The sequence below is a fragment of the Saccopteryx leptura genome, chromosome 7 (genome assembly GCF_036850995.1).
Source record: "Saccopteryx leptura isolate mSacLep1 chromosome 7, mSacLep1_pri_phased_curated, whole genome shotgun sequence".
NCBI lineage: Eukaryota > Metazoa > Chordata > Mammalia > Chiroptera > Emballonuridae > Saccopteryx > Saccopteryx leptura.
The window spans coordinates 27019025-27046084 of record NC_089509.1 but is presented as its reverse complement, the minus strand read 5'-3'; the positions used below and the strand labels follow the sequence as shown (position 1 = coordinate 27046084).

The 27060-nt window shown below is 38.1% G+C and overlaps 1 protein-coding gene across 1 annotated transcript in view; it reads right to left on the bottom strand.

Annotated features, from left to right (window-relative positions):
* ARHGAP15 (Rho GTPase activating protein 15) overlaps window positions 1-27060 on the bottom strand; it is a 697775-nt gene that overhangs the window by 651294 nt on the left and 19421 nt on the right. Inside the window, exon 2 of the mRNA XM_066345184.1 lies at window positions 17072-17250. Coding sequence (XP_066201281.1) covers window positions 17072-17236 — 165 coding nt within the window. The 5' untranslated portion in view covers window positions 17237-17250. The remainder of the gene's footprint in view (window positions 1-17071; window positions 17251-27060) is intronic.

Sequence of the window (27060 nt, the reverse complement as noted above, 5' to 3'; positions counted from 1 at the left end):
TCCAGCAGTTCAGATAAGGGGAAAGGCCAGTCAGAGAAAATGTTGAGTAGAAGATTGAGTTTTAACTGGTTCTTTAAAATTGAATATATTTTTAATTAGCATAAAATCAAATATGCATCTGATTCTTACCTGTTCTCTGGGCCAGGATGAACATAACAAAATGTCATCACAGGGGCCTAGGGTAGGATTTCAGGGCTAAGGATCTATAATACAGACTTTGGCTCAAATGGCCAAAGTTTAGCTTTGGCATCTGATATCCTTGGAGTCACATTTCAGTTCCAGCATTCATTTGTTGGTGTGAGACCTTATTTACATCATCTCTGTTATAGTATTTAGCACAGAGCCAAGACCATAGGAGATGCCCCCTAATGGTACACACCTGTATTATTATAAGAACTGCGAGTCGTTGCTGAGGATGGAAGCCAGCAGGCATTATTTTATGAACAGTATCAAGTAGTAGAAAAGATTTGTCTAAGAGTCAGAAGCTGAAACGAATCAAGAATAGGTTGAATAAGAGTCAAGGTGGTTTGAATTACCACGGTTCAGAATATAGGTGAGTACTGGGAGCCAGTTTGCTGAAAGGTATTGGTCAAATGGCATAGGGGCACACAGGGGACCTTAAAGCTACAGAGCAAGGTCCACCCAAAGAACTTTATACAAATGAGTAGCATAATTAAAATTTATTTTTTTTATAATTTTTGAATGCTTTTTATGTGCTCAGACATCATACTTAGTAATTTATGTACATTATTCTTCACTATCCTTTAACCTTCATTAGTCTATAGGTAACTAGTATTTTTATATTTATTTAAAAGTATAAATAGGAAGGTTCAAAATCCTCAAAAAATTTGCCCAAAGTCCATAGTAAAGTCACAGCAGAGCCAGAATTTTCTCACAGGTTTGCCCAATAGAAGTTAATGCTCATAATCACCAAACTCCTATTTGCTCCCAAGGATGGCAGAAGCACTTTGAAGGTAACTATCATGAAGCTGTACTTGAGGAGATGATTTATACATTTTTACATTTATAATGCCTAAAAATAATTCTGATACTGGCTAGAGTCAAATGTTACTGGTCAAAATACTGCATGTGGCTCAAACTCATAACTAACCAACAAGGACATTGCAGCCCCTTTATGACTTTTGCCACTGACAGTTTTGATTGAACCTGGAGGGTCCACTTCAGGGACAGAAGCTTACCACATCTCCCCTTGACTGAATCTTTGATTTGTCATTAGAGATTTGTGTGCCACAGGGACACTAATTAGTGTCCCTGGGAATCAGCAGAGGATAAAGTTTTCCAAAGTTTCATTTACGTAAATAACCACCTGAATATATAAAATAACTATTTCTTTCTATTTCAAAACCTTATTCCCACCTAGCAGAGCAACTTTGAAATGTTATACTAAAAAAAACATGAGTTTTGCAGTTATCTGAATGTCAACTCATCCTTCTTTTGTCCTTAGCAGTCTTGTAAAAAAAAAAGGTTGGAACAGGTAATAGAAAACTGACATTGCCAAGTCAAATGTCAGGTAGGTGATTTGACCCAATGAAGGGGGGCCTGGGACAGCAGCTGTGAACTAGAATGGGCAATAGCTATTCACCTTCAGCTGGTTTTTGCCTGCTCTTTGGGAAGCCAGTAAAGTAATGCCAGAATTTCTGGGGTATTTTGAGAGATGTCACATATACAAACTTTGTGTGAATGCTCACAATGCTAAGTTAAAATGTCTGCTCAATTTAAAAAGAAAGAAGAAAAAGCACCAGTTAGGCCAAATAAAACACATCTTTACGTCGAATTCAACATGCAAGATTCAAGTGGAGAGATCGCTGAGAACCCACTGATCTTCGTTTAAAGAAGTTTTTTTTCCATAAAGACACATAGCTCCCAACTAGAAGAGCAGATGCTCCGGAAAAAGCAATTTTGGTTATAAAAACCTGAATTGAGACTGTTGGTGTCCAGTTTTTTGTTTCACATCTATAGATGCTACATGTCAACTGAAAACAAAATAAAAATTCTAACAAAGTTTTAAAATCTTCAAATTAAGTTTAATTAGAAAGACTATAACGTAAATGTTAAATGTTAAATGTTAAATGTTTTTTGTAAGATTTTTAATTGCAGTGCTTTACCACATACAAAGTTGCTTTTCATCAAGTTTTCAGAACTACTTAACAAACCCACTAAAGTTAAATCAAAGATAACACAGAATAAACAGAATACTTATAACTTGGTGATAAGAAAACACCATTTCCATAGATAATCACAGTTATTTTTTAGCGTTGTCTAAAAGGCAGGAAGATGTTTGTTAATTTGTAATAATGTAAAAGTCTAAAATTAAAATTAAATCCAAATGAGAAAATCTGAATAAGAAAATTATTCATGTTTAATTATATAACAGACTAATTTTACACTGGCAGTAAAATATGGTAGAGACCACATTCCCAAATGTATGACTGACAATTGTCACCTTCCGAATTCCCAGATTTAAAACTGACTAATTTTTATTTTCTGACTTACCACATTATGCTCTAACCTGTGAAGAGCTAGTCAAAGAAATGACTTTAAGATTACAAACCGAGGCCCTGGCTGATTGCTGAGTCAGTTAAGAGAGTCATCCCAAAACGACAAGGTTGTGGGTTCCCTCTGGTCAGGGCACACACGGGAAGCAAAGAGTGCATGACTGAGAGGAACAGTAGATGAATGCTTCCCTTCCCCCTCTTCTCTTTCTCCCTTCCTCTCTTTATCTTTCTAAAAATCAATCAAAGTTAAGCCCTGGCCAGATAGCTCAATTGGAACATCCTCCTGGAGCACAGGGCTTGTGGTTGGGTTCCCCAGACAGGAGCAGATCGATGTTCCTGTCTCTCCCCCCTGCCTCTCTCTCAAAAAAAAAAAGAAAAGAAAAGAAAGAAAAAGATTACAGATGGAAATGCCTTCAGGAACAAGCATTTTGCATAAATTGAGGAAGATAGCACAACCCCAACTAAATTTCAAATTTTAATTTTTTTTAAATATTTTATTTATTGATTTTAGAGAGAAAGGGAGAGAAAGAGAAAGATTGTCGGTGCTTCACTTCAGTTGTTCACTGATTGCTTTTTGTAAGTGCCTTGACCAGGAAAGCCCAGGGTTTTGAACAGGAGACCTTCAGCATTTCAGATCAGTGTTCTATCCACTGTGCCACCACAGGTCAGGCCAAAATTTACCGTGGGCAAAATTGAATTAGTCACTTGACAGTAATGCCTGCTTCAGACCCATTAGCCTCATTGTAATGTGTAACTAGAACATATGAATTTGATATTGTTCTTAAACAGGTCCTTGCAACACAGGTGAAGGAAGTTATTAGAGTTCTAGGTGCATGTTGGTAATCTTGGGAAGCATGGATCTTCCAAGTCAGGTTTCGGCTAAGCAGTCAGACCGAAGCTGGGGGCTTCAGAATTAGTTAGCATGAGTAGAAAGGGGTTCAGATTTATTGTCAAAGAGGCAAAACAGTTCTTTTTGCACATGTAGAATAAGACCTGTGTTTCCTTGTTCATTCTCATGGTAAAACTGCTTACCTGCTCACCAATGCCATATCCTTGAGAGAGATAAGGAATTGTGTGGTCTCAAAGAGCCTTGTTTGTACATGGTCAAGAAATCCAAGAGATTTGAGAATCAGCTTGACCTAGGCAGAGCTAAATCTTTAAACTGGTCCACAAAAATTTCACAAAACCACAAAAACTCCACAAATCTACTTGAAGGATCATATTCAGCCAGACCCCAACAAGCAAAAATTATAATAAAATTTTTTTGTTTTTTGGGTTTTTTTTTTTTTTTTGTATTTTTCTGAGGTGAGAAGTGGGGGGCAGAAAGACAGACTCCTGCATGTGCCCCACCAGGATCCACCTGGCTTGCCCACTAGGGGGCTATGGTCTGCCCATCTGGGGCATTGCTCTGTTGCAACCAGAACCATTCTAGTGCCTGAGGTGGAGGCCATGGAGCCATTCTCAGCGCCTGGGCCAACTTTGCTGCAATGGAGCTTTGGCTGCGGGAGGGGAAGAGAGAGAGAGAAAGAAAGAAGAGGGGGAAGGGTGGAGAAGCAGATGGGCGCTTCTCCTGTGTGCCCTGGCTGGGAATCGAACCCAGGACTCCTGCACGCCAGGTCAATGCTCTACCACTGAGCCAACTGGCCAGAGCTATAATAAATATATTTTTTTTTCATTTTTTTTTGAAGCTGGAAACGGGGAGAGACAGTCAGACAGACTCCCGCATGCACCCAACCGGGATCCACCCGGCACGCCCGCCGTGGGGCGACGCTCTGCCCACCAGGGGGCGATGCTCTGCCCATCCTGGGTGTCGCCATGTTGCGACCAGAGCCTCTCTAGCGCCTGAGGCAGAGGCCACAGAGCCATCCCCAGCGCCCGGGCCATCTTTGCTCCAATGGAGCCTTGGCTGCGGGAGGGGAAGAGAGAGACAGAGAGGAAAGCGCAGCGGAGGGGTGGAGAAGCAAATGGGCGCTTCTCCTGTGTGCCCTGGCCGGGAATCGAACCCAGGTCCTCCGCACGCTAGGCCGACGCTCTACCGCTGAGCCAACCGGCCAGGGCATAAATATTTTAATAGTCAAGAACTTGGGCAATTTTTGAATGATATGTAAAAGTCTAAATTGGGTTTGTTTTCAGTTTTCATGCTGAAAGCATAAATAGTCATAGCTGTCAAGCAAACACTAAACTTTTACATTTTAATTTTTATTTAGAAATATTTCAACTCAAAAGTTTTTCATAAATGTTGGGCAGATAAAATATATTGTGCTCACTTGTTAAAGATGGTGCTGCCCACATGGAAGCCTGTTGCCCAGGTGATATTAATGTGTGTTGGGGGCGGGCTGTGGGCAGGCAGGATCCTTGTAGCCTGGAGCTTGGTTTTAGGACCAAGCCTTTCCCACCCTTTTTGATGTGGGGTGGTACAATCCCATCATGTCTCAGATAAGTGACTTTGTATTAGAGACTTCCCTATTTTGTATATTGGATTAAAGGTTTTGATTTCTACACTATAAAGTGGGGGCAGATGGGAGCTTGCTCTCTTGGTTCCTGAGATTAACATTAGAGGAGAGAGCAGACAGCAGGGAGCAGAGAAAGGCCACATGGAGGAGAGGGGAAGCAGCCAAGATGGTGGAGTGTTGAGTGAGAAGCCAGTTGTGCAGAGTTTGTGCAGGGAGAAGGAAGGAGATGAGGAACAGAGGTGAATAAGTCTGGTGAGCTAGAAACCTTTGATTCTAGGAAACTTGGATAAGTCAGTAACTTTGTGAGCACTGAATGTGAGTGGGTTTTGGAGCCCAGTGTGTGTTTTTACTTGCCTGCCAGGTGCAAGCTAGGATTAAAGATGACTCCAGTTTTTGACTCTGTTGTTTCTTTATCGACTGTTCGAATCCAATGCGAACCTGCATGAGTCAGGCAGCTGCGATGGTGGCCGTGGCTACTGGCTTTATAATAAATTTATTAAGACTAAGGAAGGGGGAATAAAAATGGGTGATGAATAACATTTAACTGGATAAGTACACTTGCACCTTGTACTTGTTACCAAAAAATGTTCTTTAGTAACTTGTGAATGCCATTGGAGACATGATGTAGAAAATACGTCAAAGGGTGCAAGAAAGAGTTTAAAGTAGATCAAAATCAGGTAGATCAGGTGAAAGTCTCCAATTTAAAATTTAAAAAAATTTCTTTTGAGATTTACAACCCATAGAAATCCATCTACAGGAAGAGAGAGTCAAAGTCTCTATTTCATTGTCCAATTTTAAACACTGTATACAATATTTGCAAGAAAATGTGAAGTACATAATGCTAATACTATTGTTGAGAGTGAGGAGCTGCTGACGGTGCCAGTGCTGGGAAGGGACCACACTGAGCTCGCTCTGACCCAGGGATGAGGAGTCCAGGAGCTGCTGACGGTGCCAGTGCTGGGAAGGGACTGCACTGAGCTCGCTCTGACCCAGGGATGAGGAGTCCAGGAGCTGCTGACGGTGCCAGTGCTGGGAAGAGACTACACTGAGCTTGCTCTGACCCAGGGATGAGGAGTCCAGCTCGCTTGATTAGAACATCCAATAGGATAGAGAATCTTTTTGTTTGTGTATTCAGCTTTCTTTTCTTATTATTCAAAATGGGGTTTTTTTTTATTGTAGAAAGAGAGAGAGGAAGAGAGAGAGAGAGAGAAGCAATCATTTGTTGTTTCATTTCTTTATGCATTTCTTGGTTGCTTCTTATATGTGCCAAGATGGGGGATCGAACAACAACCTAGCGTACCAGGACAGCACTCCAACCAACTGGCCGAGGCATGTGTCCTCAGCTTTCAAAGAGGCCCTGACATAAAATAGTGGCAATAAATATCTGTTGAATGAATAAAAGCATGAACCAATGAATGGATGAATAAAAGTAGTTGACCCACCCACCCACTTTCCACTTTGGGGATTCTTAAAGGATCACAGAAGGATGGTTGGGGTGATGTGGGGTGATGCCCCCTCACTGAGCAGGAGATTATTAATGCAGGGACCTCAGGACACACCATTAGAGTAACATTTCCTAGAATTTTTGTTGTATAAAATAGAGAACACTAGCATAAAAATAACAATTACAAAGTTACTTTAAATATAAGGCTTTATTATCCAAAATATGTGGTAGATTAGAATTATACGGACATCACATTAATAATCTGTGTGAAAGTAGAAGCTACTCATTAGCATTTTTTGAGACAGATAGGAAAATGTCTTTAATCTTTCTTTCTCTCTCTTTTTTTTTTAAACTATGGAGGTTAAGGATAGCACATCCAGGAATGTAAACTTGTTTCCTGTCTATTTGATCATGCTGTTATTGGCATTAACACTGTCAATAATTCATGGTAAAAGAGGAAGTTGCCATGAAAGGTTACCCATTGTCAGGCTATGATCAATAGGTAAGACCACAGTGGGTGATGTATTATCATGTATCAGCCAGAATTACTTTCTCATGGATCTTGAAAACAGAAGTTACATTTAGTTTGTGTAACCTGAGCTAAACTTAATTGTTCATTATCCTTTCACTGCTGATTATAGACTATGCCTTGAATATGTTTTAAGTACAGAATATCAGCTCTTGCTATTTAATTCTGCAATCATGCACTGGGCCTCTTGGATTTGCCCCCATGTCTTGATGTTGGCATTTATATTTGAGCAAACAAAACTGTCACTTTGTTTTCCTGTCTTTCTATATTGGGTCACTTTGTGCTACATGATATGATCTAAGACAATTCAATGCAAGGAGACACATGTCCCTTCTCATTGGAAATATGAAGACTGCAGCTTCCTTTTACCCTGTGGGAAAGAAAGTAGGTCAGGTGTCCAAAAGTAGTGGAGGACAGTCAGTGTCATCACTGTTTCTCCTGCCCCACAGAAATAGTATAAGATTATGAGGCAGGAACAGGGCTGCTTTCTACATAAAGGGATAAAAAGGAAACACTCTCTTTGTTGTGTGTGCTTATGGTGTTGGGAAAGGGCACTCACCTAAGAGTAAGATTACCGTTTCTGAACACTTTTAAACACATTCTTAATCTAATATCATCTTGGACTCTCAGGGGGGAAAATGTTGTTCACTTATAAAAATCACCTCGTAAAGAATAAATAAAAATAAAACATTAGCAGCCATTTGGCTACTTCGATTTTCAAAGTTTTGTTTTCAGAGTCAGACCTCTAAAACATTTTGATACTTAAATATTTAAATTTGGTTTTGTTTTATTTTATGTTTTTTTATTTCACCCAAATGCTGGTAAATAAAGTAATTTAGACTTAACTTGCTGAGAGGTCTTTGTCAGCCAGTATAATTTTTGTTATAAAAGGCATTTGCATGTGGGAAATGCACCACATTATGCTGAAAATAGTGGCCACCAGAAGCAACATGCTGGTGCTTCCCCAAGGGAAAAAAAGATAGAAAGTAATAATAATAATAATAATAATAATAATAATAAGAGAATAAAGTATGAAAAGAATAAAATAACTGCATTTCATCTGGGTTTTTTCACCCTTCTCCAAAGATTCTGCCCTTCTCTTCTGAGTATGTACTAAATGATTTCTCTTTTATTTCAGCACATTCTTAAACTTGTTTGACATATGACAACCATACGTCTTGTTACAATTGAAATCCTCTATTTTTTCCCCAATAAACTTACTGCCAATGTGTTGGAAGGAAATGGGAATCATAAAAATGATCCCTTTAAAAGAGAAGCATCTGAGATTGCGTGTAAAGAAGATGGCATCATGGCAGGGAGATAGTGCCACTACACGTTTGCTAATTACTGACAAGACACAGTGATGTAAAAACATGGCCTTTTCCTTACTTGATAGTGTTCAGAGATGGTTCTGCTTATCAGTTTTTAAGATGCCTTCTGAAAACTGACAAGTACTTTTCCCACATCTCTTTAGGAACACAGGGATTCAAAGGCTGGATAAAATACTTTCATGCTTCCCAACACGAACCTGAGAGGGTAATTAGACAGATGGTAACAATAAACCAAACACACGTCAGGGACTGAAGTCCCTCACTAAAAAAAAAGCCTTCTGCACTGAAGTGGTGTGGTGGGAAAGATATCTCTGGGGAAGTGTTTTTGCAACCAGTACCTTTATGTCTGCCTTGACCTCAGAAACACAGGAGCTAATCAACCATTGAGGGCTCAGTTTCCTACCACCTGGGAGAGGGCACTCCGGAGGTCTTCTGCACACTGTGAGCACAGGAACGCCAAGTGTGACTAAAGGAATGCTACTGTGCCTCAGGACTGCCTTCAAAAATGTCAATTTTAGACACATCAATTTTGTAACTGTCAATTCACCTCATCCCCACCTCTCCACCACACACACACACACACACACACACACACACACACACACACACACACACACACGGAAACCTTCTAAGTTAAACGATTTACACTTGAAGCACGAAGCTATTTTCTCTAGTAGAGGCCAGAAACTAGGTATTATAGATTCCTGTGATAACACTGATATTCTGAATATTTTCAACCTTGTTCTTGGCAACAGAATAATCTCCTATTTATTACATCTTTGAAACAAATAGGAATTATTCCTTTTTCTCAGAACTTAACATGTTTGTCAGTTTGTCCTGAGTTAATCTATAGAAGAGGAGAATTGAAGCAATCTCGGTATTTCAGCTTTTCAATGTATTCAATATGTGGTTATTTTTCTTAGAATGTAAAAATGAGCCCACATATAAATATTATATACAGCTCTTTGAACATATATGTATATATAGAGAGATAGGGAAATGCATATATATATTATGTATGTATATAAATATAGTAGATATATGTGTGCACGTGTATGTGCGCGTACCCAGAAAGAATCCATTATATTCCAGAAAAGATCTTGCGACTATGGAGGTTTGCAGAGATATTGTACCGTCACATTGCAAAGATGCTCTTTTACCATTTCATAAGGCACTTACAACCTGGGGGATAATCAAGTCAGTGTTTGTTCTTCTGTTTCTCAACCTGCTTCAGTTTTCTGCTTCACTTGGCAAGTTCTCCGAGTGCCATTTATAAGAAACATTCGGCATCAGTACAACAATAATTTAGCTTAACTAAGTGCTAACAGGCAAAGGACAATGGTCAGCTACTGTGCTTTAGATTAATCGAGGTTACAATGAGGATCTATTAAAGGACATTTTTGAAAACTGAAGCAATTACTAAAATGAGAAAATGTGGAATGTACAAACGGAAATCGAATAGCAAATACTTTTCAGCTTGAATTTTACCTCTTTGTGGAGTTATATCACTAATTAACACTGTCCAATTTTAATTTGGGGGTTTTGATACTTAATAAATATAAAGACGGTTCCCATCTTCTGATAGAATTGTACCTAAAAATGACATACACTACCTTGAGAATTTGCTATAAAACTCTCTTAATAATATTGACTATGCTCCCAAAGTTATTTTAAGAGTGAAGTATATTATATGAATTAAATAAGAGACTGCAAATAATTTAGTGGCATAGCATAGTTGCTGCCACACAGAGTATTAGGTAGCCTTTTTAAATTAGAATGTACACTTTTAGATTAGTGATTATGAACATCAGGGGACCCAAGATTTTGATTCATCAGTAATTCTCCTTTATGTCTGCACTAAGATGTAAAAAAATGAGACCTCTGGCTCTAACTTGGTATTTCAGATCCTTCATAGGCTAGTGCAGAAGCTATTTCACCTGTAATCTCTAGTACTGCTCTGCCCCCTTGTGCTGCTACAGTGAACTCGACAGAAGAATGATTTGTCTTAATCTTTGTACATGAACTACAGAAAAATCTGACTGTCACTTCTCACTTTTCTGGCAAGTTCAAGGTCAGTGTCTAGCTATTTTCAGCTCATCTCTTCTTGATCCATGCAAAGAAATGACAAGGTACCGTGATTCGGGGTCAGCTGTATTACAGGAACCGTTACATAAATGGAGAAAGTGAAAATCAATCCAGGCTGACAGTGACTTCGGGATAATCAACGCTCACTGGATGCCGCTGTCAGCTCGCCTGCATCAAATACCGTGTGACTTCTGTCAGATCTTTTTAACAAAACTATATTCTCACTTTCAGCAGGCTGAATAAATATTTCACTTGAGATGAATTTTTCAACTATGTTAGCCTTCTAGCTTTGTAAACTATGCCAATAATTCCTTGAAAATTTCATGGGTAATACCCATTATTCTGTAGTATGTTATTGACCTAAAATGCAAGGTACTTCTGCAAAACATGACCTTACTTTGAGTGTCTTAGGAGACCTTCCCTACAGACTGTTGCATCCTCTGCATTGAATTCAACACCCTTCCTCAAATCGTCCTCAGCCATAACTCCTTCCTCCTCCTTCTTGGCATCAGAGCCCTTCCATCAATCATTTCTGGTTGGGAGATTAGGCTTCTTTCTCTGTTTTAGATGTTCACGATTGCTTTCCTTTTTATCTCTGCATTTCCTACTAGAACATTTCCCCCTAATACAGAATTGGAAAAGCAGTATTTAACAAGATGTTCCACATTAGTGGCCTTCCCACTGACAGCACCTGATATGTCAGTTTAGGGAAGGAGCTTATCCCACCCACCTTGTGCTCCCTGGAAACTGCAAGGCTCTCAGTACTCCGCTGAAGTACAATTTACCATATTAGTTGTCAGTAAATTGAAAGACGGAACTCCTAAAGCTATAAAATGGATTAGAAGCAATTTAAAAAAGAATTAACAAACTAGAGTAAGAATATACTGTCAACAAACAAATGCTCCATCATAGGACTGTAATTTGGAATTTTAATTACCCCTCTGCTTCTGTAACAAAACAATGTCTGAACTGGCAGCGATTTGAATCTCTCACAGGTCATTGAGCATTCTAGTTAATTACTCTATGAATAGCCTGTTTTTCTCCCCTCTGGAAACACGTTTCTAATGGCAGTCAAGGTCTGACAAATGTGTCATCTACATAATTAGCTAGGAAGCAACACAAAACATTAAACATGCTTTGTGCCGACAACTATCAAAACATTTCATTTGTTGTCAATTATTCATTACTTTGTAGGTTCTGAAGGGGTTGTTATTATGGAAATAAGTCCAGATGCTAACAAGGTTAGAGTTTTGGATTCAAATTAGTAATCAGAGGACTAACTTTTAAAAAAATGTATCTCATCTTGTGTACATTTAGTACCATGTTCAATCAGTAGGAGATTACAAACAAATTTAGCTATGCTGAAGTTAAAATAAAATGATGCAGCCCTGTATGTGGATTCAAGAGCCCAGGTTCATTCTTTGAAGTACCAACTCCACAGCGTCTGTAAACTTTCTGACCTTTGACAAGCCTAATTTGTGCTTGGTAAACGGAGTTAAAGATGCCCACAGCAGGAGCTGACATGGAACGGCAAGAACAAGGAAAGAAATCTCTGGTGGTTTTTATTCTCTTCTCCCCCCACAGGGCATATTATGTAAAAGTCAAAATTCAGGCTAATAAACTTTTTCATCTGCTCTACAACAGATTACTTATCTTTTGTAACCCTGAATTTCATAATATTTTTATTTTGTTTTTTTTTTTTTTTTTTTTTTTTGCTGCTTCTGCAATCTTGTTTCTTTTATTAGTGTTTTAATATCATATACAAAGAGCAAGTATTTTTGTTGAAAGTAGCACTCCTGATGTATATGGGGGATATAAAAAGATTTCTCAACAAAATTGACCTCTCAGTGGCAAAGAAAATTGCCATGGAAGACCCATTATTTCCTCGTCATATCGGAAGCTTGGATCTATGGAGAGTCTCACTCCACTGTCGTCCAGCTTCTCCTTATAAACCGAAATGGCTTACAAATGTCATCCACAATAGTCCAATAAAGATTAGGAACAAAACACTGTCCTTACAATGATGAGATAAGAAAGATTTAACTGCAGAATGCAGTGTACAACAACAGCTCATAAAGCTTGTTCTTGAATCAGTAAAATAGAATTCAAATTATATTTGTATGTGCCCAGAATTTAATTGAGATGATCAGTTTCTTTTCTACATAATGTTTGATCAGATGCCTATACTACCGAGCTAGATAAAAGGAAAGAAAGAAAACAAATTCTATCAGGAGAAGTCAAGAAGGCCCTAATGTACAGGGTGTGCAAAATATCTCAGGAAATCACTCTGCCCTAAGCACTGAGAATGCCCAGTTAATAAAAAAGACCAGCCACTCACTAAGAGAAAATAATTGTCCATATCTATATTTTTCAAATAAAAAAGGCAGCCACATCTTACATTAAATAGGACACATTAAAAATAAGCTTTAATAATCTTTAGGCAGAAGAAAATTAATCCATTTTCAGATCATACAATCCAGAGCAATAAAAGGAAATCATCAAACTAAAAACAATTTTAGAAATAGCTGCAGACTCTCATTTAATTAACATGCAACAGATCATATATTTATGAGGAAGTCAAAATATTTGGGAAGCCTCTAATCCTGTAAGCTTTAATGTGGTATAAAAACAACAAATAAATGCAGAGTGTTACTGTTATACATGCCTGCCTAATCAATGGTTTTCACATATTGATCTATAAGTGGAGTTGACAGTCTGTGTTGGCTGCACATTTTCCAAGCAATGCTATTTTTGCACAAAACCAATACAGGCAATTACCTTTGTTTGAGATGCCAAGTCTTATCAATTCAAAGTGATTTAGTGTCATTTTAATTAAATATCAGGATTCACTTTGGGACAATTTATACCAAAATGCCTCAAACCTAACTATAAGCTTGATTTGAAGTAAACATGGACAAGTCCTATAGTCTCATAATATTTCTCAAAAACTCTGCTAAACAGAAGGCTTATATTTTTAGTAGCAATTTTCATGTCTGCCTTTTTGGCTAGCCACAACTTTGGCAAGTATCTTATAATCTCAGAAGTAAGAAACAAAAGGAAGTTGTTTCCTCTTTTATTTTTTTTCTTATAATATATTAAAAAGAAACATGAACAAGCCCAGACTCTTAACAGGAGCAAAAGGAATGCTATGTGTTAATGTTTAGGAATGGTTCAAGCTAAGTCTTTATCTGAACACTAATAGAAAGATATTTCCCTGTCCATCATGGCTGTGAATGAATTAATGCACTTTTGCGGGGTTTACAGGATGGAAATGCTAAATATTCATACATGTTGCTGCTTAAGCCACCAGCATTAAATGCCGAAACAGCTCCTCTCTGCAAATCCTGTCTGCGTGTTTTGTTTTTTTTCTGACCTCTACTATTTAAACAATTCATTAATATCTATTCTAAAATGTTTATTAGGCTGGAGCATCCCTCTTATAAATAACATCAAAGCCACATTAAACCTTTTGCATTAGCTCTTTGCTGGATTGCACATTACCCTTTTTAGCTCTTAAAGAGACACACTTCACTTGCCCCCATTTAGGCTCACTAAGCCGTCTGCTTCTGTGGTTAGCACATTTGGGTAAGTAGCAGTTCACCTTTAAGAGGGCTTACTTACTCTGGTGCTGAGGATGATACAACAAATCACTGAGACCAAAGGGTGTTCCTTCCCCACCAGGCAGAGGTCTCCAGATCTCTCCCACAGACAGACAGTCCTCTTGCTGACCGTGTCCTCCCATATCTAAATGTTCTACCTCTCCAGTATTTCCCAGGTGGTATAGTGGCCTCTTTGAATTTTGAAAATGCATTAAGCTTATTAACCACATAAAAATGATTATATGGTGTTTAAAGAAAATGATGCATACCACCAATAAAATAGTAATGGAGTATCAATACCTGTTTTACTAAAATGCTTCCCTGCAGCACTTAGGTATTTAAAACTTTTAATTTAGCAAGTAAATTCACCTATGTTTGTAGGGCTTAGGGTTGAATTGATGTTTATATTGACATTTCAAACTATTACTCTTCAATTTAAATTAAAAAAATAGGCTCTTATCAAGTATATAGGAGCATTTTATGTTGTATTCTGAGTTCACAGTTATATGAAATATACTTGTAATGGAACAAAATAAAAGAAAGGAATTTATGAACTAATGACAATTTATAAACTAATTGATTTGACCCTGGAACCTTTCATCACTTTTTGTAATAAGCTAAATTGTTATAAACATAATATCAGATTCTTGTAGTATTATATATTCCAAAAAGTCCATATTTAATTTGCATAATTATCACGCAAGTAAACAAGTAGTATATATATGTGTATCACGCATATTAAATTAAGATGCATAACATACATGTAGTCTGTAAGTACTCCTAATTTCTTTCTGTACAGATTAAATGTATGTGTCCCTGTTACAACAAACCGTGCTCATGTGAACATGTGCACACATTTTTAGTAAACATCGCCTCCTATTTCTCCTAAGTTCAAAATCTCCCCCCTTGACCTCCCCCCAACCTTCAACTTCTAAAAAATCAAGTTCTTAGTTTAGCTTGAGCAGATATCTTTAACAGGCTTGTTTGAATAAATATCCCAAATACTTTACATTCTGTCAGTATCTAGTCAGAAAATTGTGCATGGAAAAAAGAGATGAAAAGAACTGAGACAGAAAGAAAATTAGTGCCATGGCAAGCTTTCCGTACAAGCTCTCAGAGCCAAGTTTCCTCGGTGAAATGACATATCCTCACTAAAATACCCTTTTTATATAATTATGCACTGAGCACACATAACCAAAAGTAACTTATTTTTGTTCTTTATTGAGGAATACATATTGCCCAGGCTAAGAATGAGGAAACAAAAGCTGAGATAATTATAGCTAATTTAACTTTAGAAAACTCTTATTCTCTAGCAGTCCAGTATGCAACCCCCCAAACTAAAGTTATGTAACAAGGTAATATCAACAATGAGAAACTGCATGATAAAATCCTGCCCAAAAGTGAAAAATGCTAATTTTGTCTCATTTAGCAGCTGGATACAGAAATGCTCATTAGTTTTAAGAGGGTTAATCCTTTTAACTTTTGCATATTGATATGCCAATTATGCCTAATTGTACAAGAGGCATCAGTCAAGGTAATAGTGCATAAACACATGAAAGTTATTAAGTACATCCCAACATGTAATAAAGTAGGTGTTAATTGGTAGCTGAGTTCTGCGGGCTATTGAGGTGGATAATTCATTGAGAGATGGATCACTTGTAATTTCTCTCCATAATTCCTTTTGCAGTCTCACGCTGTGATGTTTTCATGCTTGTCAAAAACAACTGCGGCATAGTGCCTTTTGTTAAACACAGCCAATAAAATATGTTAGGCATCATTAAATATACTTAACTTTTAAACTTTTTCAAAGGTACAGTTCTTACTGATAATGCATTATAGAGATTCCCATAATTTACTCTAACCATTGTCTCAAGTTCATAGTTGAGGGACATTTTAGCTGGTTTCAAAGCAGTGTCAGCTGGCAGTGTTGTGCCTCCCAACAGACGATGCTTTTAAATGAGAAAGTAAATAAAGAAAAATGCATCTCTCGGTACCTTATCTAAGATGTATTTCTCACTCCCCAAAAATAATCTCTGGTTTCCTCAGGCTAAATTTGCTTATACTACCTAAAGAAGAAAAGATTAAAATCAGACATTTCTCAGATCCCTGAGATTATTTTGGGTTAATGTTGTACTTGAAATTCGAGTCAAAAACAGGGAATCAATATAATTGGTAAACATGCTACTCAGCAAGTTTATCTCATTTAATAACTCAGTTAGGGAGCTGAATATTTCATGGGCCCTACGATATTAACAGAACACACAATTAATAGCTCACATGTTTCTGCAGGGTGACTGGGAACCACAGCCTGTCCCCAGCTAACCTATTTCTCGCTTTTGCTCTCACTGTGAGAAACAAAATAGTACCGGGGTCCAAAAAGTGGCTAACATTGCATAAATAATTTTGTAACATCCTATGGCCTCAGCTGCAAGTTACCACCATTATGGAAGAAAATTAACCAGAGGAGACTCATCACAATCAGTGTGTTTAGTGGCTCAGGATGCGTGCAGGGGCAGGGACACAATTGGCAGTAGAGTTCATCTCTAACTATTTTATTTTGAATCTTCCTAATGACACATTATTGAGACAAAATGGCTTCCTCTCCAAACCTTAAATCGCTACACCATTTCAATTGTTTAAGCTCATTCTAAATCAGGTCATAATTTTCAATATCATACATTGCTGGGAGATTTTAAGAAAGACATTTTCACATTTTAAAAAAAGACTTTTTTCCCCCCCTCAGTTCATTCTTAGCTAATTTTAGCCTCTGGCTTTTCAAAGTGATGCACTGTATTTGGAAGTACAAATACCACATGCTAGCATAACCTCATTATTTTTATGACACTGAAGCATGAGAGTGGAGGCCCTTAAAATGAGTCAAAGGTGCTCTTCAGTCTAGCTCCAAATCCACTTTATCACTCTGAATTAAGCCCCTCTTCTCTCGAAACTGGGGATATTATTATGACTATAAGTAGTCAAGATAAAATACATTACAAAAACAGTTTTCTCATGCACATTAGAAAAACAAATAAAACATGGCTAATTTTATTTTTCTTTCTTTTTTTACAAAATTCTGTATTAGGGATCTTGAGGTATTAGGGGTATTTGACTTACAGGTTCAGCAACCTTCCCCACATCGGTGAGGATCATGGATTTACTTTGGCTCAGCCTGTCGTGGTGGTTGTTGGCATTTCTGATTCTCATCTGCACGGCTCCAGTGCCTTGGCAGGTGGAATTCAGTGTTTCTACAGAGGTATCTGAACTTGAAGATTTCTGCATATTACAGTGTTATCCTGATAAAAGAAAAAAACATCATATTATTCTAAATGTGTATTATTCCATGAAAAACTCTTGGTGGGGTACACATCCCTATTAATCAATAAGGTACAGAAATAAACTATATAGTCTCCACTTTTCTGAGTAATGAAGAAAAAGGTCATTTCTTTGTAATAGTTTAATAAGTTAAATTATGTAGATAGTACTATATGTGCCAGAGAACTTCCAAGTTCATAGGCAGAATACCCACACTCTATGTACTTTCTAATTCCATTAAGGAACCAAAGGCGATGTAATATAATCTTCCATATACAGAAATGATGTTGCCAACAGGTCATCCTTAGAGTATATAATTTTTTAAATTCACATTGTCATCAGTTACCAACCCAATCCCAGAACATTTCACACATGATCACTAACACTCTTTTTTGGTGAACAAATATCATTGTCAATAAAGTCAAGTTTAAGTGAGTAGAATTGGTGTTACACAAACCAAACTGGTGCCAATGACTATCAGATATGTTGGCTTGGTTGTATAAGCATTACTCTCAGCTCTAATGCCCTTCCCATAATATCCACAAGGGAGAATTAGAATTCTTTTGTCCATCACCATCTACCAACTGCACTAGATTGAATAGCTTAGTTGCACATAATATTTACAAAGAATGTGAAGAAAGTGAAAAACTAACACCATTTATTTATTTATTCATTTATCTATTTATTTATTTATATCTTAATAGAATAAATCTGACAGGCAGGAAAATTCAGCGTGGGCACATTTAAAGAAGTGACAGTGCCTGACCAGGCAGTGGCACAGAGGATAGAGCATCAGACTGGGACACAGAGGACCCAGGTTCAAAACCCCAATGTTGCTGGCTAGAGCGCAGGCTCATCTGGTTTGAGCAAGGCTCACCAGCTTGAGCTCAAGTTTTCTGGCTTGAACAAGGGGGGCTCAGTCTGCTGTAGCTCCCTGGTCAAGGCACATATGAGAAAGCAATCAATAAGAAACTAAGGTGCCGCAACGAAGAATTGATGCTTCTCTACTCTCTCCCTTCCTGTATGTCTGTCCCTATTTGTACCTCTCCCTGTCTCTCTGTCTCTGTCAAAAAAGTAAATTAAATAAAATAAAAAATTGGCAATAGAGAAATAATTCGGGAAAAAAACACAAAAACTAAGAGAACTAAACTATGGCAGCATCCGTGCATGCATTAAGGGGGTTTTAATTGCTTTCTCAGATCCATAATTCTTTTCAACTCTTCCTCCCACAAGCATCACAAATGAGCATATCATCTTATTTAAAATAGAACATTTATAATACAAACACAGCTTCTAAGCTTCTAGAAATAGATCCACTTCTAACTTGATTGTTGTCTCTATATTTCACCTATGTAGACATTCTACACCTAGCCTGGGCACATTTGTAAACATTAGAAAAAATTGTCACCAGTTATAGAAGCCAATATAATCCAAAAAAGCATGACATTTTAGGAAGCCAAGTGTATTGGTACCCCTACGTGTGTTGAACAGACAATGGGGCTTAAATTATGATAATGTTTAAGTTAAGTAAAAAATAAAAAAATTAAAAACAACTGAAAGCAGATTTTTTTTTTATTTAGTGAGAGAAACAGAGAAAGGGGGACAGGCAGATAAGAAGAGAGACAGATGAGAAACATCAACTTGTTGTAGCACTTCAGTTGTTCATTGATAGCTTTTTCATATGTGCCTTGATCAGGGAGGCTTCAGCTGAGCCAGTGACCCTTTGCTTAATTAAGCCAGTGACCTTGGGCTCAAGCCAGTGTCCTTGGGTTCAAGCCAGAAATCTTTGGGCTTAAACCAGAGTCCATGGGGTCATGTCTATGATCCTACGCTCAAGCTGGTGAGCCCACAGTCAAGCCGGATGAGCCCACACTCAAGACAGTAACATCGGGGTTTCAAATCTGTGTCCTCAGTGTTCCAGGTCAACGTTCTATCCACTGTGCCACCACCTGGTCAGGTGAAAGCATTTTAATTGGAGGAAAAGTATTTCCTCATAACTGATACCAGTAAGGTAGTTGAGCGATAACTTAAGAAAGAAGTTAATATTGCCCTGGCCGGTTGGCTCAGCGGTAGAGCGTCGGCCTAGCGTGCGGAGGACCCGGGTTCGATTCCCGGCCAGGGCACACAGGAGAAGCGCCCATTTGCTTCTCCACCCCTCTGCCGCGTTTTCCTCTCTGTCTCTCTCTTCCCCTCCCGCAACCAAGGCTCCATTGGAGCAAAGATGGCCCAGGCGCTGGGGATGGCTCTGTGGCCGCTGCCTCAGGCGCTAGAGTGGCTCTGGTCGCAACATGGTGACACCCAGGATGGGCAGAGCATCGCCCCCTGGTGGGCAGAGCGTCGCCCCCTGGTGGGCGTGCCGGGTGGATCCCGGTCAGGCGCTTGCGGGAGTCTGTCTGACTGTCTCTCCCTGTTTCCAGCTTCAGAAAAATGAAAAAAAAAAAAAAAAAAAAAAAAAAGAAGTTAATATTTATTATGCGTCAGGCAGTGTGTTCAGTAGTTTAATCTTTACAAAAATACTTAGGAGATATACATTAAACATAAATTTGTAGAGGAGAAAACTGAGTATCAGAAAGACTGGTAATTTTCCCAAGAATACTGGACAGAAAGAAATGAAAGAGTATGCATTTAATTCCCAGGAAAAGCAGATATTCATCAACAGGGTAATAGGCAGACAAATTCTAGTTTATCTCCACAATGAAATATTGCTCAACAACAAAAAGGAATGGTCTATTGATACATGTAACTGCATGGATAAATTAGAAATTCAATGTGCGGAATGAAAGAAGCTAGCCAAAAAATAAATAAATAAATAAATAAATAAATAAATAAATAAATAAAGTACTTATTGGGTACTTATGCTTTCACTTATATAATATTCTAGAAAATGTAACCTAATATATAGTGGCAGAAAGCTGATCAGAGATAACTTAGGGATGGGGTGGAGAGAGAATTTGATTACAGAGAGTACAGGAAAACTTTGGAGGTGATAGATGATTTGTTATATTGATTGTGATGATGGTTTAACAGTAGTAGTCTACATATTTTAAAAATAATCAAATTGTATACTTTAAATCAGGGGTCTCAAACTCGCGGCCCACGGGCCACATGCGGCCCACCAAACAATGTTGTACTTATTTTTTTTTGTTTTCAACTGCAGTGAGAAAAGCGTTGCGTAACAGTTGCCTTTTGTAGACCTAGTGCGGCCGGCAGAACGGCTGTGATCTTGCTCTGCGGCCCACATGCTGAGTTGAGTTTGAGACCCCTGCTTTAAATACTCACACTTTACTTGAGTTATTCCTCACAAAGTTGTTTACAGGAAGTTTGTCTTAAGAATTCCTTCACAGATTTATTTTGCTTATATTTTCATTTTTATGTTTCTATATGAGTAATGTCTTATAAAAATTATCTAATTGAGAGCAAAGAGTGCTTTCAATAAGACTTGAAATCATAATTTGAATAAAGGACTTTATCCCTGCTATTCCATAGGAATGTAATGACAGCCACTCCGATGAGCAGTTTTAATATATATCAAATCTGGCCACTAATATAGGCATAAAGGTTCTTATCTCTATATCTAACTAGAATAAGATACAAAGTTTTATATATATGTTACTGTTTTAAAAAGTAACTGTAATCACATAATCATATGCAGATGATATAGTTATTTCTCCATATACCCCAGTACATGATAAGTTTTTGGTTTTATTCAGTGTATGATTTATTATTAGAACCATTAATTTTTCTTCATCAAGTGAAAATTGTTTCAAAGTAACAAAGCAAATCTATTAATCTTTGACATTTTTGAAAATGCTAATACTAAAGGCATAAGTTTTTTAGGGTATATTTTAGTGAATTAAAATAAGGATAAATGAAGAAATAAAATCTAGTCATTGACACTGTGATGGAGGTCACTGGATTCATAGTAATTAGGTTGGTTATATAACATGTGCCTATCATGACTTTATTGGCAGTACTATTTCTAGTGGACACATCTGGGATCTTGTACAAGTGAATGCACCCCTGTTTCATCATTGAAAAAAATGATAGTAGCAGGGCAAGGGCAGCCAAGAAGTTTACTGTGACCTGTAGGATCATTTTCACTTCTGATAGTAATGTGCTTAAATCCTAGGAGCTGAAGAAATAATATGACAGATTTACTGATCTCAGTCATTCTAGGCAGATAAGCAACATTGTAAATGGTTAAGTATAAATTGATGCCCAAGGATTTGGGTTGGGGGAATTTGTGATTGAACATATACATTTTTTAAGAAAAATCTGGGTTGTCCTCTGAGTGCATTCAAATCTTGATCTTCCATATTATTTCTTAGATTCAAACTCTTTGGATGGTGTATTTACAATAGTGGTGGGGAAATCACTCAGGCTAAAGCCACTTTCTCCTGACCAAGATCATGAAGCCACTGTATTTACATAGCCCCCAAATGTGCCATTTATAGGCTGTGTTGCTTCCTCAAACTCTGTACAAATGTTATTGTCAAATCAACATTTGCACCTTTGTATTGATTTCCCAATCAACCCGTAATTTGCCTAGTGATGTGTTGCTGTCAAAGGGTTAGGTTACTTAAAAAGCCTCTTCTCAGGCTTCCTCACCTGTTTTCTCAGGGACAGACTGCAGAAAGATTCAGAATCTTCTTTAGATCTCCCTGTTTGGCTGATCTCTCTTAGCCCGCTATCACTTCCTCTCCTGTCTGACCCCATCCTTACATTTTGTTGATACCCCACTGCACTCTCTGTTCTCTTTACTCAGCTTCCTTTGTTCTACAATGGCAGTCACTTTATGTTATTTTATCATTGTTCTTACATTTGCAAATATTTGGTGGTTTCTAATTTTGCAGAACCCTGTGTGGCTCTGAGAAAAATACAGAAAGCAACATAAAACCTCTTTTAAAAGATTCCTACCAGCAGAATATAAATGATCCATTCAGCATTGATTGAGATTCTCTTAAGTGGCAGGCTCTGTATTAGAGGCTGAATAAAGTACTTAAAAAAAGTTTCTTACCGTTTGTCAGGGTGATAAACAACTTATAATGAAATGAGAATAGAGTAGAGAGAAGAGCAATGGCATCAGACTCAGGTGGGACTGGGAAATGGAGAAAGTCTGCCAAGGAGAGCAGCCAGTGCCCGAGTTAGGTCAGAGCAGAACAGGCATTTCAGGCAAGGGTCTGAGCAACGAAAAGGTTTGCCGATAACTGTGCGATTATGAGGCAGATATTGAACTGTGTTATGAAGGGAAAATATAGTACTGAAGAAGTTCAAGAAAAAGACAAATAATTGATTTTTTTATTATTTTTTTAAAAAGGCATTTATCATCTGTGTGTATGACTCTGATCATCTTGCTAGCCTCTCATAGGCTAAATGATTAGATGAAAACCCCACCCCTGATGACCCAACCAGTGCTGTAAGGGGCATGTATTCTAGACACTGTGAGGGAGAGAACGTGGAAGAGGGCTTTTCTTGGTACAATGAACAAATATCTCATATGGACAGCTTGAGTACAAGACAGAGAGAAGCAGTACCTGCTGGCAGGACTGGGGGAGGCTCAGGAGGAAGTAAACCTGATGGACCGAAGGGACAGTTGTGTGAGTGGCTGTGCAACTTGTAACAGCTGTACTTGTGAGTTCAGAGATGATTTATTCTCCTCCATCTCGTTAGAAACCCCTCAGGCTGAGTGGATAAGGCTGTTTTTAGGTCAACTTTTGTAAGTTTTTTTGAATCCCACTTGCAGCCCATCTTTCAACTTCTCATTTTCCCTTCACCTACTCTTAATGCTCTTTTTGCCTCTACCAGGCACTTAAGATTCCTTTTATATTTTGTACGCCCAAGTCTCGGCTGTAGGAAGTGGTTAGGCCTCATCTCGTCTACAGACTCAACACTTCTGAAATTCCACCATCCATTCTTCCTGACCAGATGCTTGAAACATACCCATTCTCTCCGTGAATCACTTAGATGTATATGAGAGAGGGATCATTCATCTAATTAATACAATGTCATAAACAATTAGCCAGAGTTCTTTTTAACTTCTCAAGGTAGCATTTACCCAAATCTCAAATGAGAATCTCTTCTGGTTATGTTGGAGAAATATCTTGCAATAGAAGAGCTTTGATCAGTCAACTGCACATACAACCTTAAGTAAATTTAGGGAGAGGTAGCATTTGTTACTAAGGATAGGATATTAAATAGCATTACATTCTAGTGAATGGTTCACATGGAGTTGTGTAGTATGATGTCCCTGACACGCTGATCTTATTTTTGAGTCTCTATAAAAGAAGGTTCTAGGGGAAAAAACTCTTTTATGAAGCCTTTCTAACCTCAAATTAAAAGACAACCTCTCGCCCTGGCCGGTTGGCTCAGCGGTAGAACGTCGGCCTAGCGTGCGGAGGACCCGGGTTCGATTCCCGGCCAGGGCACATAGGAGAAGCGCTCATTTGCTTCTCCACTCCTCCGCCGCGCCTTCCTCTCTGTCTCTCTCTTCCCCTCCCGCAGCCAGGCTCCATTGGAGCAAAAGATGGCCCGGGCGCTGGGGATGGCTCTGTGGCCTCTGCCCCAGGCGCTAGAGTGGCTCTGGTCGCAATATGGCGACGCCCAGGATGGTCGCAACATGGCGACGCCCAGGATGGGCAGAGCATCACCCCCTGGTGGGCAGAGCATCGCCCCATGGTGGGCGTGCTGGGTGGATCCCGGTCGGGCGCATGCGGGAGTCTGTCTGACTATCTCTCCCTGTTTCCAGCTTCAGAAAAGAAAATGAAAAAAAAAAAAAAAAAAAAAAGACAACCTCTCACCCCAGGGCCCGTTGTGACTAGCCTGCTAGCATGGAAGAGAGGATGGGCTTCTAGGAATCAAGTTCAGATGTACTCAGAAAGGCAATGAAGGGCTCCAATTCATGAGTCTTTCTGTGTTCATATTCCAGGAATATTCACATATATAAAATAATATCCTATGTTCCACCCATGTTTTCATTCTTTAATGACCTTCAACTTTCTACATTTGGTGAATGGATTGTAAAATCAATATTTGTCTATGCATATTCTTATGTAACTTAGTAACATCAAGCATTTTGTTAACTATAAGTCATATTAATTTTGTTTTATGTGATTGACTTGCCAATTCAGAATTTCCCCGTACTTCATGTAACATATCTTCTCACCATTATCATCATAATCATCACCACCAATTTTTTTATATAAAACATTGATGTCTTATGCATTTATGTTCTTACAAGAAGCACACAGAGCCTTGGAGAATGACTAATAAAACATTAAAGAATTAGTTCATTTTGCATGTGTCTAACATATCCATTGATTTTATAAAACTCTCCAAATAAATATCCCTGAGTTATATATTAAAGTGTAAATCACTTAAGACTGGCTTCACCATTTCTGTAGACTTCCTGATTCTGTATGTACCAAGAGAAGAGCAAGAATAGCTTCGGACATTGCATTAGTTCCACTTTCAATACTGTTTAAAAACAGGAAGCAGTAGTGACAATGCACCTCATAAAAGCTGTACAAACTCTGGCTTTGCTCAACAGTCTTGGTTCTGTGCTGTTCTGGGCCTGATTCTTCCCTCTCACTGCAAATACTCACATAGGAGTGGGTGTGATATTTCATTTAGTAAATGTCATAGCTCTGTCAATTATTTGTTGCACTCTGTTAATTACACTAATGTTTAGCAGTTTGCCCTTTTGAGTGAATTTTTGATGTCTCTTTCCCATCAGCAGTATTAAAAGTAGAAGTACATTAAAAATTTTTTGAGCTAAGAGAAACTAAATATGCATTATGTTATATCTCCATGATGTAGAGCAGAGGAAACTAAAGCTCAGAGATACCAAGGAGCTTCTCCAAGTTGCCATAGTCTGTTCAGAAGTAGTCCCTGGCCAGGACTCAGGGCCTGCATGTCCAAACAACATTGCTTTACTTATAAACCCCCACATCAAATGAAAACTGTGTATAGAAAAATAAGAATTACAAAGAAAATATGACAGATCAAGGAATTAAAATGATAATACGTCATCCATGTTAGATACATGTCTTTTTATTTAATCATTTATAAATGTCCCTGTGTTCCTAACAAAATAATGAAGACTTAATAAATATTTGTTGAATATATAAATAGAAAAATATATGAAAACAAATTAATATAAGTGGACATAGTCTAACAAAGTCTGCCAGTAGGAAAATGACTTTGACAAGTTTATTTCTTATTAAAAAAATTATGTGAAACTCACCCTGCCCAGTGTTTCTAAAGGCCAGATCAATTATGGATATTTCATGAGCAGTTAGAACAGACAAAAAGCAATGCATTTCATATTTTCGGAGGCTAACATTAAAGTATACTTGGATTTTCATATGAATTTTCTATGAAGAATAGCATATTTCCATTTCAGAATAACCCTTTTGTTTCTTTCTCATAAAAAAGTGACCTTTATCACTAACTTAGAATTAGCAGAGTTGATTGTTCTGATAATAGAGAATGTTTTCCTTGAGTTTCAAATTTCTTTGGGTACTTCATATTCTTTCTCCAAATAGAAGGACTGACTCTCTTGCCTGACATGATCACCACTGAGGATTTTGTAAGAAAATCCATCTCACTGCTAGCACTGAGTACACCCCCAAGGAATAGGAATTCTCATTTAAAGAATGTTAGCCAGGGTTTTTACTGTGTGGCAAAGTGAGCTAGCTGTCTGGTCACCCCAACCTCGAATAGGTATAGTCCTCTCTGCCAAAACACGCAGGAACCCTCTGTGTTGATATGACTCCTTTATATTTCTTGGTATATAGAAAGAGCTGTTTCTGCTAAGAGATCATGGCAACTCAACAGACAAATATTACTTACTTCTCTGAGAAATTCTTTTCGAACTCCTGGAAAGACCTTATGTTGATATGTGGTAGAGCACAGCCTGTTTGTTCCCCTGTGGAAATGACTTGTGGCCTCCTGGCTCCTGTAATGCGGGGCACAACCTTCACGCTACACTTTCCTGACAGGTCAGTAATTAACTTGCATTGCAATTGTCTGTCATCTCCACCACAGCCGCCATTTACCAAAATAACATTTTAATTTCAGTTTCCTTCCAGTTCACTTTCCTTTTCTTTTTTTCCCTGTGGTTTCTACATCTTTATTAAGTCTAATTTCCCCAGACCACTTCCATAAGCGGAGAGAGTGCAATAAAACTCAGTTTCAAAAATGTCAAATATAATGAGAAAAGAAGATCACAGTAAAAGAATTTGACCATAGCCACCCCATTGGGTAACATTGTCTTTGACTGGGCAGGCGTTATATGTAGAAAATGTGATAATAAGGCTTTGCATTTACTTGACTTACATCAGGGAATCTGGGCGATATGCCGCAGTTACTGACAAACTCTGGCAAGTCAACTGCATGGGTAAATTGTAACACAGTTATTGTCATTGCATGTGGGCATTGCAAGTGGTGAAAATGACAAGTGAAGTATATTCTTGAGTAGAATAAATCCTGGACAAAATTCTGTTGCAGGCAACCTTAATCTTTTCTCAGATCTTCGTATTCTGTTGCCATTTCTCATTCTATCAGCACCATAGTGTTTTGACTCTATCTTATTGGGAACAAAGAAATTAATTTTACATTTTGAACTTTATTGATCCTCAACCTTGAAAAACAGACTTGCTAGTTCCCACAGTTTCTGCAAAACTTATTAGACACCTGGGGTTGAGTTAGACATGAGCATGCTTATCTACCTTGGAGTCTGATGAGAGTGCATTGGAGGATGAGACTGAGGACAATTTCAAGATGAAGGTGAC